The sequence below is a fragment of the Chlorocebus sabaeus genome, chromosome 7 (assembly GCF_047675955.1).
Source record: "Chlorocebus sabaeus isolate Y175 chromosome 7, mChlSab1.0.hap1, whole genome shotgun sequence".
NCBI lineage: Eukaryota > Metazoa > Chordata > Mammalia > Primates > Cercopithecidae > Chlorocebus > Chlorocebus sabaeus.
Genome location: NC_132910.1, coordinates 17397994 through 17416573, shown reverse-complemented (window position 1 = coordinate 17416573; position 18580 = coordinate 17397994). Strand labels below are relative to the sequence as shown.

The 18580-nt window shown below is 39.1% G+C and overlaps 1 protein-coding gene across 9 annotated transcripts in view; it reads left to right on the top strand.

Annotated features, from left to right (window-relative positions):
- Positions 1-18580, top strand: part of DCUN1D4 (defective in cullin neddylation 1 domain containing 4) — a 76380-nt gene that overhangs the window by 44522 nt on the left and 13278 nt on the right. For all 9 annotated transcript variants that reach the window (XR_005237607.2, XR_005237608.2, XR_005237606.2 and 6 more), the window contains exons 7-8: positions 3350-3441; positions 11799-11907. Coding sequence is in view for 3 of the 9 variants with exons in the window: in XM_007998739.3 (XP_007996930.2) it covers positions 3350-3441; positions 11799-11907 (201 nt within the window). In the remaining 6 variants the exon portion in view is untranslated. The remainder of the gene's footprint in view (positions 1-3349; positions 3442-11798; positions 11908-18580) is intronic.

The following is an 18580-nucleotide window of genomic DNA, read 5'->3' as shown; positions in this document are numbered from 1 at the left end:
CAATAAAAGATAGTTATTGTCATTCTTTTTTGGTAGTTATGAGTCCTTTAGAACTCTGTTTCTGGCCTGGCATGGTGGCGCTCATGCCTGTAATCCCAGCACTTTGAGGGACCAAGGCAGGTGGATCACCTGAGATCAGGAGTTCAAGACCGGCCTGGCCAATAAGGCGAAACCCCATCTCTACTAAAAATACAAAAATCAGCTGGGTGTGGCTACTTGGGTGGCTGAGGCAGGAGAATCACTTGAACCCAGGAGGTGAAGGTTGCAGTGAGCAGAGCCAAGATCATGCCACTGCACTACAGCCTGGGTGACAGAGCAGGACTCCGTCTCCAAACAAACAAAAAGAACTCCATTTCTGTAGGAATAGAAATAGCCTTAAAATTTAGAATCATATTAAAGACTAAAAGGCCATATTATCCAAGTATGTAGGCCGGGCGTGGTGGCTCGTACCTGTAATCCCAGTACTTTCAGAGGCTGAGGTGGGTGGGTGGATCACGTGAAGTCAGGAGTTCAGACCAGCCTGGAGAACATGGTAAAACCCCATCTTTAATAAAATACCAAAATTAGCCGGGTGTGGTGACGTGTGCCAGTAATCCCAGCTACTCAGGAGGCTGAGGCACGAGAGTCGCTTGAGCCCAGGAGGCAGATGTTGCAGTGAGCTGAGATTGTACCACTATACTCCATCCTGGGCAACAGAGTAAGACTCTGTCTCAAAAAAGAAAAAAAGAAGAATATTATCCAAATATTTACACTGTATGTACTTCAATTCCAAGCTGTCATCAATAGAACTTATATTATTTTATATCACTAAGAAAGAAAATGTGTTGCTAAATAAATTCTGACATGCTATATCAATTGTGGATGCATTCCCATTTCAGAGACATTAACGTTTGTAAAACAAATGGTGAAATATGGTGTTTTCAAGCCTTGTCTGCATTGATAGGCAAGCATGTTTAAAGTATTTAAAACCCTCACCTTGCCTGATATTTGTAGCTTATTAAATTAAGCAGGCTTGTAAAATTCAAGTCTACATTCATTTACCAAGATAACAGCAAAATTCTTTATTTAAGTACTTAGCTTTCTTGTTAGTTAACTTATGAAAGTCTCTTTTTTAGGAACTTGCCCATTATGAGTATCTTTTTGGCTGCTTGGCCATGTTTCACTCATACTTGTGTGTGTGTGTTCTTGCACCTCACCATTTTTTTTTAACTTAACAAGTGTTTATGTAGAATTTTTAAATCTTTTTGGTAGAGAGTAGAATAGAGATGGTTTGAGAATACCTAGTTTGCATTAGAAAATATGAGCTGGTTAGTTGTCCTAGGTAAATTGATATGCAAGAGTCAGAATTCCTGGACACCTGAGGGATGAGGAGAAAATCCATTAATGTGTGAATAATTTGAAGAACTGTAACCCCATCGTTTTGGGAAATTCTTAGTAGCCCCTCAGTCTCTTAAGTCACCACTTTCTAACCTATTTAACAATCATATTTTAGCCTTGTAAGCAATCATTGCTAATCAGTCCTAGTGATTTACCTAGTAATCTAAATTTTTTAATCTAAAAAATCCTAATGACTTTCAAAAATTCGTATGTACTGATTTATTTGATGAAAGATCCTAAAAATTTCATAGGTTCTCACTGATACTAATTTCCAGTGAGGAAAACCATAAAGCATCAAGAGAAAGCTTCTCCTTACTACTCTAGATGTAAATTAGACAAAGCTAGAGATTTTTTAGCCTACAACCTAGCTTATTGGCAGACAATTTAAGAAGAGCTTCTGAATCTCCTAACTACTCTTGTTCTAGAGTTTTTAATGGATATGTTGGCTCTCGGAGGCTCAGAAATCATTAAAAATGATTTCTTGCCTCATGTTTCATGTTTTTATATCATCCTAGTTCCTTTTACCACAGCCATCATCTGACCCAGTTGGGCACAGGGATGGTGTTTTAATGGTTTTGAATGATTCTTTCAGTAGCTGAAATGAAGCCTTAGGTTTAAAAGTAAAGAGATCAAATTAACTGCCAATGTGGGGTATCCTAGTCCTTGGAGAAACATATATCTCTACCCATTGCCTTTTTCTGTTTCAATACAGAGAGAGAGCCTGTTAACAGTGTGTACCTGATTCCTATTTTAGGACTTGGATGTTCCTTATATATGAATGACTGTCCAGAGATAACCAGTTCTACAGAGTGGCTGGCAGAATGGTCCTAAGAAGGCCCTGTCCCTCCTCTTTACCTTTTTAGGACAGACATGCTTTTTTAGTTACTTCTCACCTCTTCTAGCATCTTTGAGGTAGATGAGAAGGAAGGCTTCCTCCTCTTGTCCCAGTCACACATGGCCTCAGCTCTGTCCCTATGTAGCATTCCAGATAGCTTAAAACTGGGTGCACCTTTGAAATGTCATTTTGCCTTTACACCTTCAGGTATTTATTAAAACTCACCATCAGTTCTCTGTGCTATCTTTTCTCTAAAATAACTAAGTGAAATAGTAGCAAGCAGTGGCATAAACCAGAGTTGTCACCGTTTCTGAAACCTGCATGGTTTCAGAAGAGTCACAAAAGCACAGGTGGCACCTGGGGGCCTGACCCTCCTTTACAAGTGATGGGACCATGCCACAGACCCTGGGCCCATTCCAGGCATAGTGCTGTCTTAAGTGGAATGTGGGACTACTTTAAAATAATTTCCAACCAGTGTATATAGTGAATTCACAAACATTAAAGTATATGTGCTACAACTCCACTGCGTGTCTCCTCCTGTCCACCTTGTTATGTTTTAATCCACTGTTCTACACCTTGCTGTTTCACTTAATACATCTTGGAGATTATTCCATATTTGTCCAGCTAGTTCTACTTCGTTCATCTTAGTAGTGTCATAATATTCCTTTATATGGAATGTATTCAGCAAAGAAGTATTTAACCAGTCCCTTATTTAATGGACATTTGGTTGTTTTCAGTTAACTGCTACAAATTGTACTACAGTAAATACCGTTGACTATTCATCTTTGTGTCTGTTTACAGGTAGACCTATAAGATAACTTTCCATAGGTGGAATTGTCAATAACTGGTTTTACATTTGATACTGCCCTCTGGAGAGGGTGATCACCCTACACCTCCACTATTGTACATCAGGAGAATACATGCTTCTCCAAACTCTTGTCAGCAGATGATATTGTCAGATTTTTTGGATATTTGCCAAACTACAACTCATTTTTGAAGTTAACTCTGCTCATATTTCAGTGACTAAACTACTGTAAACAGACGCATTCGGCAAAACGTTAATGTATTAATGACAGATCTGTTTATTCTTTTTTAATTGGTCTAATATATTTTTTTAATTGTGTATTTTTTTAACAGGTAGTTATGCTTGTCCTAGCTTGGAAATTGGATGCACAAAACATGGGTTATTTTACTCTGCAGGAGTGGTTGAAAGGAATGACTTCTCTCCAGTAAGTCCTAGGCTGCACTAGTGGGGTCCCTGCCCTTCCCAGGTGGTTGCCTCTTCCTGGGACTTCAGGTTTCAGGTGATTGAGTGAGTGGAAGGAAGTCAGGTGGTCTGGCCAAGCTTCCGCAGTGGCCAAGGATGTAAAGACTAAGACCCATTTTGAGGACTATTCTGGGTGAATTTATAAACTGTCTATACATGTATGTGGAGAGACAGAGTGTGTTGGTATTCTTGTAGAGCAGCTCTCTCCAAGAGAAATAGACCAACATTTTCTCATATGACAAAGCCACCTATGTAATTTAAGATTTTTTGATAGCCGCATGTAAAAGTAGAAACAGGTAAAATCAGTTTTAATCTATTTTATTAAACCCAAACAATCTAGCATATTTTCATTCCAACATGTAATCAGTGTTTTTAAGAAGTCAATGAGATATTTTTATATTATTTTTTCTCATGGTTAGTCTTCAAAATCTGGGATGTATTTTATGGTCCATCTCCATTTGTATTAGCCACATTTCAAGTGCTCAGTAGTCACATGTGCCCAGTGGCTATTGAGTTGGACGGTGCAGTTTTAGAGATTAAAAGGCAAAGACTTACTGGCATCTGGTTTATAGTTAGTGAGAAAAAGTTGAGTAATATATAACTTATAAGTTAAAATATTTGATATCTCTTTATATATTCTGATTTTAGCTTTGGATAAAATTAAAACTTCATTACTCCAGTGATTTAAAAAATTAATAAAGATTTGGTTTGTGTAACCTGACCCAGGATAAGAAAAATCAGTGGTTTTATGTATTTGCCTTGTGCATACAGTATGTGCGTGTGTGCATGCGCCTGCGTGTTGTGTGTTTGCTCAGTTTCATTCAAGAAAACAAATTGTCATTCTATATTAGACCTTGAAAGATGCAGTTAAAGTGGATGACTAAATGTTTCAAATAGCATTGAAGATGAAGTGCTAATTCTTAACATAGTAATTTTAATCTAAGGTAGTTGGGATGACTTATCTTTTTCTTTTCACTTTAAGAATAATAGATCTTGATTTTTACTGGATTAAAATTGGAGTCGAAATGGTTTTATTTAAATAATTTTGGAATTTGTCCACTTTTAATGTCACTGTTCATTTGTTATTGTTAAGAATGCTTTCACATTGTGCTTTAGTAGTTTGTGAAGACTTTTCACTGTTCTCACATTTGAATGCCTCATAGCTACTTTGTGAAGAAGACAGATCAGATTTTATCCTGAACATTTTACAAATGAGGAAACTGAGGCAAAGAGGTGATCGGTGATGTGTGAATGTGGCAGAGATGGGAAGAACACTTAAGACTTCTCATTCTTAAATCATATTCTTCCTTCTAACAATATTATCTGATGACAAATGAGTTTTAGGTAAAAGCCAAACCACCCTTTTTACCCTTTTACAAATATACTTTCCTATCAGAGTGTGTTCTAGAATTTTAGAGTTAAATTCTCTGAAATGTTTTAAAACTTGTTTGTCCTTTTGGGGGAACATCTCCTGATGATTTTAATCCTATTCACTCTCTTTCATTATTTTTCTCACTTTTCTTCATTGCTTCCTTTTTCTTTTCTTTTCTTTTCTTTTCTTTTTTTTTTTTTTTTTTTTTTTTTTTTTTTTTTTGAGACGGAATGTCCCTCTGTCACCCAGGTTGGAGTGCAGTGGCGTGCTCTTGGCTCACAGCAACCTCCGCCTCCTGAGTTCAAGTGATTCTTGTGCCCCAGCCTCCCGAGTAGCTGGGATTACAAGAGGGCACCACCACACCCGGCTGATTTTTGTATTTATAGTAGAGATGGGGTTTCGCCATGTTGGCTAGGCTCGAATTCCTGATCTCAAGTGATCTGCCCACCTCAGCCTCCCAAAGTGTTGGGATTACAGGCGTAAGCCACCGTGCCTGGCCATCATTGCTGAGTAGAGCAGCCGATGGCTCCATTTTAAAGTGTCCTTGTGATGATGAATGCATGGGCATATCAGGATTTTATTTCCAGCCTTCAGACGAGGCACCATCAACATTTTCAGGCCCATTTTTATTTGTCTTAAGAAGGTGTGATACCCAGTTTGTATAGTACTAAGTTCTTTACAAAAGAATGTCCCTCTGCAAAAGAATATTACCTGATACCAGACCTTGCCCATGTGTTTTGAGGGCCATGTCTCCTGGGAAGTGAGAAGCAATTTCCTGGAAGAGGTCTGTGTCCGCGTTCTGAGTGCAGGGTACTCCTTCAGGCTGTTTGTTGGGAACCTTGCTTGCCACTTTGTATGATGCAGGTGGTGGCAGGTGGGTTCTCAGGGTGATTGCCACTTGATCCTTGCAATTCGGAGTTTAGTGACAAGCCTGATCCACTATAAAGACATGGAGGAATTGCTTGCTTTTTGTGATGTGAAACTCTGAGGTTGCTGTCCTCATCAATGAGGTGGAGACAATTATTCAGAATAACTTTTAAGTTTCTTTGTAGTTCAAAAATAGTCCAACTTCAAGTTTGAAGAACCTCTGCCTACCCTCCCACCCCTACCTTCCAGCCTTTCTAGATTAGTCATTTGTTCAGCAAATGTTTGAATGACAGTGATATGCCAAGTGTAGTATTCCAGACCCTAGGGAAACAAAAACCATGAGTAAGATAAAGTCCATTAGGAGGGGCTTATAAACAATATTCAGGCAAAAGATCTAAAAGTAACACGGTCACTTATCTTTATGCCAGTAAAGTAACTAAATAAGCATTGTATTTGTGAGGTATGTGCACCTAGTACTCAAGAAAACCCAGAGAGTAATCGTTTACATGCTCTAAAGGCAGAAAGTAATCTATCTTTTAAACTATTTTGTCTTCTGTTTTGGATTTCTTTTCTATTTTTGCTCATTTTGATTTTATGAAACCTATCTAATGAAATATTTTGATCTCAAACTGGAATTAACAAGTATAGAACAAAATCTTTATTTATATATATTCATGTCTTAGGCCATTTAGGCAGCTATAACAGAATGTTTTAGACTGGGTGGCTTATAAACAACAGAATTTTCTTTCTTTGGAGGCCCAGAAGCTCAAGACCAAGATGCCATAGATTTGGTGTCTGGTGAGAGCCTGCTTTTTGGTTCATAGATGGTGCTTTCTAACTGGGTCCTCCCATGTTGGAAGGGGCAAACAAGCTCCCTTGGGTCTCTTAACTAATCTCATTCATGAAGTTTCTGCCCCCAGAACCTAATACTCTCACAAAGGCACCACTTTTTGATACCATCATCTTGGGGGTGAGGATTTCAACCTACAAATTTAGGAAGGATGCAAACGTTCAGACCATTCATTATATTTAGTTAAAATGCTGCAAAAAAGAAGAAAGAAAGAGTTACTGTATGGTGGGAGTGTGGTAGAGTTACTGTATGGTGGGAGTGTGGTAGAAACAGAAAGCCCATGGGCTGTGAAACCAGAGTTTTCAATCATTTCTGTCATTTCCTGGGTGTCTCTGGTAGCATCATTAAACTAGGCTGTTGAAGTACAGCTTATGGCTTATGCGTGGGCTCTCAAAAATTCATCTCCTTGATGCTCTCCAGAGGAATTGTGTGCTTGGCTTCCCTAGGGCCTGTGAACCTGGAACAGGAGGTGAGTGGTGTGAGAGTTTGGTCTTAGGCTGGCAGCTGGTAGGGAACATCTATCCTTGCACTCCCGAGATCATTCCTCTGCCAGAGAAGACACGGCTCCTGTTTTGGTCTGATGAATTAAGCTAATTGTGGTGCTTAAACTTAAAAAAAAAAGTGAGAATTGTAACTACAATAAACTGATGATGGGCTGGAAAAATACCTTTGGGATGACTAAGTGAAGGGGCAGAGGCCTTTTCCTGGGTAATAGGGGAAAGCTACCTCTGATTTTATAAACTTTGAAGATTACTGTGTTGATTTCTGTCCTTACAAATCTGTTACAGCAGCAAACTCAAAAAGAAAACATTGTGTGCATTTTTTGTGTTGGGAAATGGTGTTCCTTAGAAGCGTGGCACTGTCACTGTGACTTCTACAAGTTTTTTTATACATGGTACATAGAAACATGTTGGAAGACTTGAGTAGAAGATGTGGCTGCTTTCTAAAGTCACGTTGGTGGCTTACATGTCCCAAGTCAGGCTCTGTTAGAACCGAGTCCTCTGATGATGTGCATATTTATTGGCCACTAGATGGCAGCCTGTGGTTCTGGACAGGGTGACTCAGTGGCCTGTTTCACTATTGGGGGCCAGTCCAGGGGCTTTGTGTGTTCAAGACCCCCTTTAAAGCAGATTAAACTCTGTATTGGCAATATTAGCTCCAACCCCAGGTTTTTAATGGGTACATGAGTTAGTAATATTACTTGTGTATTTTATGTGTAAAGCACAAGAACTGTTCATTTCCTGCGTTTCAGACAGGATGTCTGAGCATCTTTCAAACATAGGGACATCTTTTTACCAAGGTGTTGGACTTGCTCCCAGGCATGCTGCAGAACTTCACATTTCTTCTCATAGTAGCTCTGCCTGGAGATTTATAGCTAACTTTATTGTCTGTTAACTATGGGGTAGGTTATCTAGAAGAGTGCTTCGGCTGCTCGAGGAAATCTGTTACTACATAACAAGCTGTTCTTCTTCTTTCTTCTTTCTTCTTTCTTCTTTCTTCTTTCTTCGTCCCCGCCTCCTCCTCCGGCCTCCTGGCTTCTTCTTCGTTCTTCTTCGGCTTCTTCTTCTTCTTCTTCTTCTTCTTCTTCTTCTTCTCTTCTTCCTTCATCTTCCTTCTTCTTCCTTCTTCTTCTTCCTCTTCTTCCTCTTCTTTCTTCTTTCTTCTTCTTCCTCCTTTCTTTCTTCTTCCTCCTTTCTTTCTTCTTCTTTCTTCTTCCCTTCTTCCTTCTTCGTCTTTCCTCCTCCCCCCTCCTTCCTCCCCCCCTGCCTTCCTCTCCCCCCCTCCTTCCTCCTCCTTCCTCCTTCCTCCTCCTTCCTCCTCCTTCCTCCTCCTCCTTCCTTTTCTCCACCTCCCCTCCTCCTTCCTCCTTCCTCCCTCCTACCTCCTCCATCCTCTTCCTCCTTCCTCCTCCTTCTCTCCTTCCTCCTCCCTTCTCCTTTCTCCTCCTTCCTCCTCCTTCCTCTCCTTCCTCCATCCTCCCTCCTTCCCTCCTTCCTCCTCCTTCCCTCCTCCTCCTCCTCCCCTCCTCCCTCTCTTCTCCTCCTTCCTCCTCCTTCCTCCTCCTTCCTCCTTCCTCCTTCCTCCTTCCTCCTTCCTCCTCCTTTCCTCCTTCCTCCTTTCTCTCCTTCCTCCTCCTTCCTCCTCCTTCACTCCCTTTCCTCCTCCTTCCCTCATTCCTCCTCCTTCCTCCTTCCTTCTTCTTCCTCCTTCCTTCTTCTTCCTTCTTCCTTCTCCTTCCTTCTCCCTCCTTCTTCCTTCCTTCTTCCTTCTTCCTTCTTCTTCCTTCTTCCTTCTTTCCTTCTTCCTTCTTCCTTCTTCTTCCTTCTTCCTTCTTCCTTCTTCCTTCTTCCTTCTTCCTTCTTCGACAGGACTAAACTAAACTGCCAGCCAAATCTGTGGCTTTGGTCCTTGACCCTCTTTCCAGTGAAGAACAGGGACCTGGACCTTATGGTTTTGGGTTACCCAGTTTCCCTCCTCTGTGACCCTCCACCATTATTATTAATATTATATTATTATATGCACACCATTAAAAACACTAACCCTATAGTAGAAGCACCCAGTGTAAATTCAGCCCCTGCCTTCCAGACTTAACTCCTGTTTACTGCTTTCTTGTGTATCTTTCTAGTCCCTGTGACCCCCTTATTGGGATTCTGGCGCTAGATCTCTTAACTGGCTCTCCATATCTCTTTTCCTTCCCCCCAGTCCTTCTCCATGGAGATCAAGAGTGAGCTTGTCAAGGATGCAGCCCTGATCATGGTCTTTCTCATAGTGGCAGGTGCCCTCCTTTGTTCCTAGGATGTAATTTTAAAAACCCTCACTCTGGACTACAAAAGCCCTTTATGAGCCTGACCCTGTATTCCTCTCAGCATCATCTTATACCTCTTTCCATCTTCCCTCTATACCCTCCAGCCACAGTGGCTGTCTTTTAGTCTGTTGGACTTAAACCATACTCCCATCTGCTTCTGGGCCTTTGCATATGCTGTTCCTAATAGACAGCCTTTCCCACCTCTCCAAAATATCTAGTTCCTGCTTATCTCTCAACTCTAGCTTATGTGTCATTCTCTTGAAGAAGTATTTTCCGACTCTAAAAATAACTCCAATTTTAATCTTTTTTACTTTTCACATTAGGAAGAAATAAAGGACTTTCTAAATTGTTCTGTTTCATAGAAATTAAACATTTAGCCTAATTGCAGGCTCTTAGTTTAATCATCTCAACAAAGAGATCATAAGGATTTATTTGTAGTTAGGTACAAAGAAGCAGCAGATTTTAAAAACAGGTTTGTTTTTAAAAATAGATTAGTGTGCTCTATTATGAACCATTTTTAGTTTATACAGTATATAAAACATTGATAATACTTGGTATATGTATTATCTGTACTTAGTAGATTAAAGATCTATAATAGAGAAACAATACATATTCAGCATTGAAAATCTTTAATATTGCTGGTGAAAATGGTGGCTCTTGATTCTCGTTTTTAAGGGCTAGATATTGCAAACAGAAAATTAGTTTGTAAAAAGCCAGTAAGTCTGCTTGCTTATGAAAAGTAAACACTGTATCACTTACTGGTAAAAACAGATTATCACCACCAAGGCTCCCTGGAGAAATGGCTGATTTCAAGTCTGGAATAGGGTAAGAACAGAGTGAGCTGGAACATCTTGTGCCAGAAAGTAAAGGTAATGCTCAGAGACTTGGCGGGGACATGTCAGAAGGAAACTAGAACCAGCTTTAGGGGGGCTACTGCCCAAATGGGGAAAGTTTGTACAATCAAAAAGAATAATGACAGTAACAGATTATAACACACTGAATTAAACGCAAAAAATCCTAAGTCCAGAAAATAAGAAGGTCACGTGTGGAGCTCTTCTTTATAGAAGAATTATAGCCAATAAATGTAAAAGGAATGATAGGATTAGAAAATCACCATCTTGGATCTTCAGATGTTACTGATTCAGGCAGGTATCACCAATGGATGCTATAAGCATTGTGTGTTGTCAGGAGTATGTCCTCCTTGTGAGGTCTTTAAAGATCATTCCAGCATGGCCACAGAACTTCCACTGGGAGAGGCATAGGAGATTAAAGGATTTATTTTCTTCTCAGGTTCTAGAGAGGGAAGCATGGCATGCCACACAAGGAGCTATATGGGAGACGCTCCCAGGGAGTGGGTACTCTGCTAAGCAGGTGGGGAACCTAGAGAGAGTGAGGACCCATGGGCAAGTTCCTTCCCTGGATGTCAGATTGGTGGGTGTGGATGTCACTCAGTCATAGTCAGGGGAGGGCAAGAAGGGGACCTTGTGGCAGGGGGCAGACTTATCACTAGTGGACCTGGTCTCCTGGATAGGATGTTCATTGCTTATTTGTGGGAATATTGAGGCAGGAGGAAAATAGGAAGTTTAAGTAGTGTACAATACACATTGAGTGAAAGGTTGTTAGGACTGGACATTTATAGTCTCAAGGGATCATCCTGTAGATACTTACTATTTCAAAGAGGAAGAATTGCTTTTCAGTGGAAAATGGTAGACACCACCGTAACAATAGGAATCCAGTAATGGGACAGGGATAGACAGACATGATGAATAATGTTGTTGGATCTAATATAATCATAGGGAAATTATGATTTCCCTATGATCATATATAGTGTTGGAAGTGTTGGATCTAATATAATCATAGGGAAATTATCTGACAGATGGACATTCTGCAAAAGCAAGTGGTCTGGTCTCCAGAAAGAAAAAGGCAGGGCACTCTTCTAGAGACTAAGGAAATATGACAGCTAAAAGCAGTGCATGGTCCTTGATTGGTTCCTGGTTGAAAACAGCTATAAAAGAAATTGGGGAATAACTGGGAAATTTGCATATGGATTGTATATCAGCTAAGAAAGTTAACATTGATACAGTAGTAAGACTGATGATGGTTTTGAAGTGTTTAGGGATGAAGTTTCATTGTGTTTGCAACTTTTAAATGGTATAGAAAATGTATACATATATGAGAGAGAGTGCATAAATAGAAGAAAAGTTAATTGCTGGATCAAGGGGATAGTATATGAGTGGTTATTTACTATTCTTTCAACTTTTCTGTACATTTAAAAATTTTTTAAGTGTAGAAAAAATAGATTATGGATGGGTTTCAACTTCAGGGTTTGTTCTTTCCTTTGGTATTGGGTTTATCTTACTGCCTCAATTAAAAAAATTAATAAATGAACTCAGTTCATAATTTGCTTTTATTTTGTTTTTCTAGATGTGATACAACAGAAAAACTCAGAAATACTTTGGATTACTTAAGATCATTCTTAAATGATTCTACAAACTTTAAACTTATTTACAGATATGCGTTTGACTTTGCACGGGTGAGTTCTCTGGAGCCTATCCAGATGTTTCCCTCTTTTCCCTCCCCTTTTAAAATTGCCTTTTGAGGTTCGTTTTTACATGCCACAGCAAAAAATCTTGAATAAGTTACTCCCAGGATGCTAGTTAGTATTTCTTTCTACATGTATGCTTTTGAAAACGAAGTTTGATTCTGGGCAAACATTTTGTAAGTCAGCAAAAAGCTCTAGTGGCAGACGTTTACTGGCTCTTGCAATTGGCTTAGAAGTAACATGGGCATGCAACACACACTGTCTTAAATGTCTCTTAGATAAGCTTGGAAAAGCTTTCCTTCTCACAGAACAACAAACCTTCTCCTGTTGAGTTTACTAGAATAAGCTAATCATATCTAATTCAGATTCACCCCGGGTGCTATTATTGTATTTAGAAATCATGTGAATTTTAGACCTAAACTACTTTCAGTGAACATTACTCAAATGTATTTTTCTAATCATCATTTTGAAAAGCAATTACCCTGTTTCTCACGTAGTGAGTCAAGTCGAAGTATGTGAAAGTGGTTCCCTTGGAGTGAAATAAAAGTCTTACTTTTCAGCCTAGCCACCACACATAGTGAATTTTGAAGCACCAGATGGCATCATACTCAATTCAAACAAAATCTATATCCCATACAATTATAGTTTATTCTGAAATGATGTTTTCTGTTAAGTCTGTTTGTTTAGTGGATTCAGGTGACTAGGCTTTCTTGTTTGATTGCATTTTTTTTAATGATTTTTTTTTTTAAGGCAGAGAACTCAGTGACAAATGATTCTTTTTTCCTTGCCACCATATTGATTTTTTCCACTTTTTACTCTCTTTGGCTCTGCCAGTTCAGCACCAAAGGTTTATTTGATAGTGAATTTTGATACATCTTGCAATAACGTTCTCTGTGGTGCCCTCATTCATGCGTTTTCCCATTATTACAGCCTTCTAGTAAAATCACACCATGCATAGCAATCTATTGATGTTAAAAATGATGAGGTAAAATTCAGATACAGTGTATGATAAAATGGCATTTACATAATAGTATATAAAAGTTACATGCCAGGCCATACACAGTGGCTCATACCTGTAACCCCAGCACTTTAGGAAGCTGAGGCAGGAAGATCACTTAAAGCCAGAAGTTTGAGACCAGACTGGGTAACATACTGAGACCCTGTCTCTATAAAAAATAAATTTAAAAATTAGCCAGATATGATGCCTGTAGTTCTAGCTACTCAGGAGGCTGAGGTGAGAGGATTGCTTAAGAACAGGAGTTTGAGGTTAAAAAAAGAAAAGGGAAGTTATTTGTCAGATGCTTTTTTTGCTAAATGTTTTTAAAATAGTTAACTGGTTTCTAGGATTAAATAGTTTATTTCATGAGTTTTTTTTTTTCCTCCCAAAGTCAGCTGTTTCTTATAGTATGGGCAGAAATTCATTTGGAAACATCATACCTTCTCTACTCAAATCACCTCTATTTTCTAACTTCCTTGATTGGGGGGTCACAGTTCTCCCAGATATTCAATGTGCTTTAGATCCAGGTTCTGCTTTACTCCTCCCTGGCTTCCGTCCCATTCTGGGGCAGTCACCCTGGCCCATCTCATGAGTGCTCCTTTGGCCACCTTTTTCTTGATGCCTCCACTGCAGCCTCACCAGTGGAGGCCGTGCTTCTCCTTACCAGCACTCTTCTGGTAGCCTCATGTCCACATTCTTTCACTTCTTACCCAGCGCTCACATCACTAGGGTGTCATTCCTCTTCCTTCAGCCCCTGGGTCACTCAGCCACCTTCCTGCTCCCCACAGCCTCTAGTACCTCCCCACTGTCTTTATATCGACCCAACACTTCCCTGTGTATATGACACAGTTGTTCCCACGGCAGCTCTGAGGGACAGCCAGGGGTGGTTTCAGTCCACAGAGTAAGAAAGTGCGCTTCAGCAAAGGGGAGAAATGGTCACGTTGTTCATAGTAGATCCATGACTCAAACCGAGGCCTTCTGTCTCCAGGTCTAGTGTGTGGGTTACTCCAGACCCTCACAACTAAGTCCCAAGCTTCCCCATGCAATGCCTGCATTGTGATGAAATTGCATTAACGGTTGCTCACTGGCCCTGCTTCCTGGCATCTCTGCATTCTGCCTTTGGTCATGCTGGGCCCTTGCCTAGCACCCCATTTGCACTAGCATAGTTGTATCCATCCAGGCCCCGGGTCTGAGCCACGTGCTTCTGCTTCCACACAGCCTGCCCGTCAGCCTGTCAGGGATCATCCTGTCAGGGTGGTGCTGGTTTCAGTTACATACTCCTGGTGTCTCCTCTGCTTGACTTTGAAGTTTGAGTACAGAACTTAATTTTTCCTGGTAGATCGAGGCACTCTGTACTTTCTTTCTTTGTACGTCCTTTGTTTTAAAGGAGAGTCTCAATTAACATTGGTGGATTAAGCCCTTTCACATAACAATAAATAAAAACAACCATATTTAATCATTGCCTAATTATCAGATAGATTCAGTTTAGCTAAAATATGCTCTAAGATAAATTTTTTAATGGATCCTGTTCATTTTTGCTTTGTTTTGTTGAGCTGTATTTTCACCAATTTTGAGATGTTGTATTTTCATTTTCATTCAGTTAAAAATATTTTCTAGTTCCCCTTGTGAATTCTTTTTTGGCCCATTGATTATTTAGAAGTATGTTATTTTCCAGGTATTTAGGATTTTCCAGATATTCTTTCTATTATTGATATTCAGTTTAATTCTGTTGTGGTCAGAGAACATACCCTGTATAATTTTAATCTATTTGATTTATGGTCCAGAATATGGTCTGCTGCAGTGAATGTTTTATGCGTACTTTAGAAGAATGAAATGTTCTACTGTTGTCAGTGGAGTGTTCTATAAATGTCAATTAGGTCAAGTTGGTTGATAGTGTTGTTCAGGTCTTCTGTATTCTTCCTGATTTCTGTCTACTTGTTCTATCAACTACTGAGAGAGGAATGTTGAACTCTCCACCTGTGTTTCTTCTGTCACCACTATCACTTTTTTGCTGCACGTTTTGAAGCGCTGATATTAGGTTTAGACATACTTAGTATTGTTATATGCTCTTGATGAATTGAGACTTTTTACCATTATGAAACGTCTCTCTTTATCTCTAGTAATATTCCCTATACTAAAGTCTACTTTGTCCAATACAAATGTGTTCATTCCAACTTTCTTTTGATTAAAGTCTGCATGCTATATCTTTTTTAAATCTTTTACTTTTAACCTGTTTGTTTCTTTACGTTTAAAGTGGGTTTCTTATAGATAGCATATGGTTGGGTCTGACAATATGTGTTTTAACTGGGATGCTGAAACTGTTACATTTAATGTAATTATTGGTATGGTCAAAATTTATATCTCCTATCTTGCTATTTTTTCTCTATGTATCCCACCTATTTTTTGTTCATTTTTTCCTCTTTTCATGCCTTCTTTTTAGATTAATTTTTTAAATCATTCCATTTTATTTTCACTATTGCCTTATTAACTTTTTTTGCTAGTAGTTGCTCTGGGCGTTCCAGTATACATCTTTAAATTTCACAGCCTACCTTCATATAATATTATGCCACTTCATGTATAATGCAAGAATCTTTACAACAGTATACTTTCATTTTGCCCTCTCATACTTCATGCTGTTTTTGTCATATGTTTTATTTAGGCTGTAAATCTCACAATATGCTGCTATAACTTTTGCTTTAAATTGGCAAAAATGTCTTTTATTGTTACTCAGATATACCAAATATATCATTTCTATGCTCTTCATTTCTTTTGTGTAGATCCAGATTTCTATCTGCTATCATTTTCCTTCTGCCTAAAAAACTTTCTTTAACATTTCTCATAGGATAGATCTGCTGGTGATGAATTCTGTAAGCTTTTATTTTGCCTTCAACTTAGAAAGAGACTTCTCTGGGTAAAAAATTCTAGATTGACACTTTATTCTTTCAGTACTGCAGTAATGTCTCTGCATTATCTTTCATCATGTGTAATTATAAATCTGGTGTCATTCTTATCTTTATTCCTCTAAACATGTCTTTTGTTTTCTGACTTTTTATTCTCTTTCCATTGCTTTTTAGCAAGTTTATTACAATATTCCCTGGAATAATTTTCTTTATGTTTATTTTGGTTAGGGATTGTTGACCTTTTTGGATCTGTGGGTTTATAGTTTTTATTAAGTTGGGAACTTTTTCTGCTGTTATTTCTCCAAATATTTTTTCTGTTCTCTCTCTGCTCTTCTGGGACTACAGTTATAACTATGTTTGGTTGCTTGAATGTGTCCCACAAGCTACTGATGCTGTGTTCCTTTTTATTTTTTCAGTTTTTTCCCTGTCTCATTTTTAATAATTTTTATTACTATGTCTTCCAGTATTAATCTTTTCTTTTGCAGTGTTTAATCTGTTAATCTCACCCAATATATTTTTCATTTCAGATACTATATTTTTCATCTTCAAAAGTTCCATTTGGGTCTTGTTTATGTCTCCAGTTTATCTCCCCATCATGATAATATTTTCTTCTGCTTCCTTGAACTTCTAGAACTTGTTATAGTAGGTATTTTTATAACCTTATCTTCTAGTTCCATCCTCTGTCATTTCTGTGTGTCTTTCTGTTGGTTTATTTTTCTCTTGGTTATGTGAGTCACTTGCCCAGCTTCTTTGCATTGCTTGTATTTTTTTTTTTTTTAATTGGAGCTGGGTATTGTGAATTTTATGTATTTGGTTGCTGTGGGTTTTGTTGTATTCCTTTAGATAGTGTTGAGTTTGTTTTTTAAGTGCATAAATTACTTGGAATCAGCTTGACCCTTTGGAAGGGCTGGTCCAAAGCAGTCTTGATAGGGATGATTTGGCCCCACTACTAAGGCAATTTTTTTTTTGAGGATTCTACCCAATGCCTTGTGTACTATGAGATCTTTCCATGCTGACTGGTGGGACTACAAACTGTCCCCAGTCCTGAAAAAACCCTGGGGACTTCGGCTCACTCATTTGCAATGTTTCTTTTCAGACTCAGGTTGTTTCCTCTCACAGGTTTATATGGCCAAAGACTCAAGGAGACCACTCTGGAGACCTTCACATCTCTTTGTGTAGTTCCCACCTCACTAGTATTTGACTGCATAAATTATAGTTATCTTTGCCACCTCGAACTCCAAGCTGTGTCTTGTCCAACTCAGCAAGATTGCTGGGCTCAGTTTTGGGTTCCCCCTCCCTTGCTATGGCCTAGAAACCACCTCCACAGAGTAAGCTGGTATCAACCTAGGGCTTACCTTATTTATTTTCTTTTTCTTGGGGATCACAGTCTTGTGTTGCCTGTTTTTCATCGTCTAAAGCCATCATTTCATCTTTTTGTCCAGTTTGCTGGTTGTTTTTAAGTGGAAAGGGAAATCTTGCCTGTTAGCCTATCTTGGTTGGAAGAAGAACTCAAACCTCATTTCTTTCCCCCTCAAATCTTTTTTTTTCCTATTAGAAAAGTGAACTCCTGGAGGTAAAAACTCAACCAGCAGTGAACCTTTTAAAAATCACACTTTAATGAAAATTGAGCTTTATGATATAATTTTAATATCCTAAATATTATATTGCAACTAACAATGGTGGTATCTATTAATTATTCCGAATTCTGCGTTAATATGCCTGGAAAGAAACTGCAGTACAACACCAGAAAACGATAAAATAGCCCCTTTAACAGCTCTCTACCAAAATTGCAGCCCCAAGAAATGATCAGCGGATCATTTCTTTCTTTCCGTTTGAAACTTGTAGCCAATTTAAAATAGTACTTGGCTATAAAGTTGTGTTATTTTTCTCCTAATTTATCTTTGACTTGAACTTATTTATAGTTGAAAAGGATCCTCAGAAGTCATCTGGTCCAGGCCTATCAATGTAGGATGATGAGATTGAGAGCCAGCGAGGAGGGGCAGCAGCAGGGCCCGCATCTGCCCTTGACGTCCAGGCCAGTGTCCTTCACAGAGCCACATTGCCTTTCCCTCCACAAAGCTCTCCTCCCCCTGTAGAATCTTGCTAGAAAAAGACGGTGGGATATACACAAGGGCCAACATGATCATTTCTCTTCTACAGTTGGAATTTTGCCTCAGTATTTTTATGCATAGGATTTTTTGCCCTCAATGTAAATTTCATTATATAAACAAGTATTGTTGTATGGATTCTTTTAAATAAAGCAGCCACTTTTCCTTGCTTCCTTTTTAAAAAAGGACCTAGTGAGAACAAGATTAGGTGAAGAGAATAGACTAAAATACTATATAATTTTTCATTGATCTGAGACTAGTTATAAATGTCAGTCCATTGGATATTTTACCTTCTCTGTGATGGAGACAAGCTTGCTGGTTCAAGGGTTGTGCAGAGGCTGGCGCGTGGCATTTGGAGGAGGGTGTGTGTGGGGTTGAGTGGGGCGCTGATCAGCAGCATTGAGGGCCAGGTGAGAGCAGAGACCGTCTTTTTGCAGTGCTGTTGTTCTCCACAGAGTAGGATGTGTTTCCAGCATTACAGTCCTGCCTTGATGCAGGAAGGGACAGATTTAGAGTGAGAAGTTTGAGAGGAGCCCTGGTGGAGTGATCGAGGTGAACCAGACAGGATCAAGAAGGAAGCAAAGTTAGGAGAAGCTGCTAGAGAGGAAGAGAAAGGGAGGCCTTTCAGGAGAAGGGGAACGAGTGAAAGGGAAGATGGG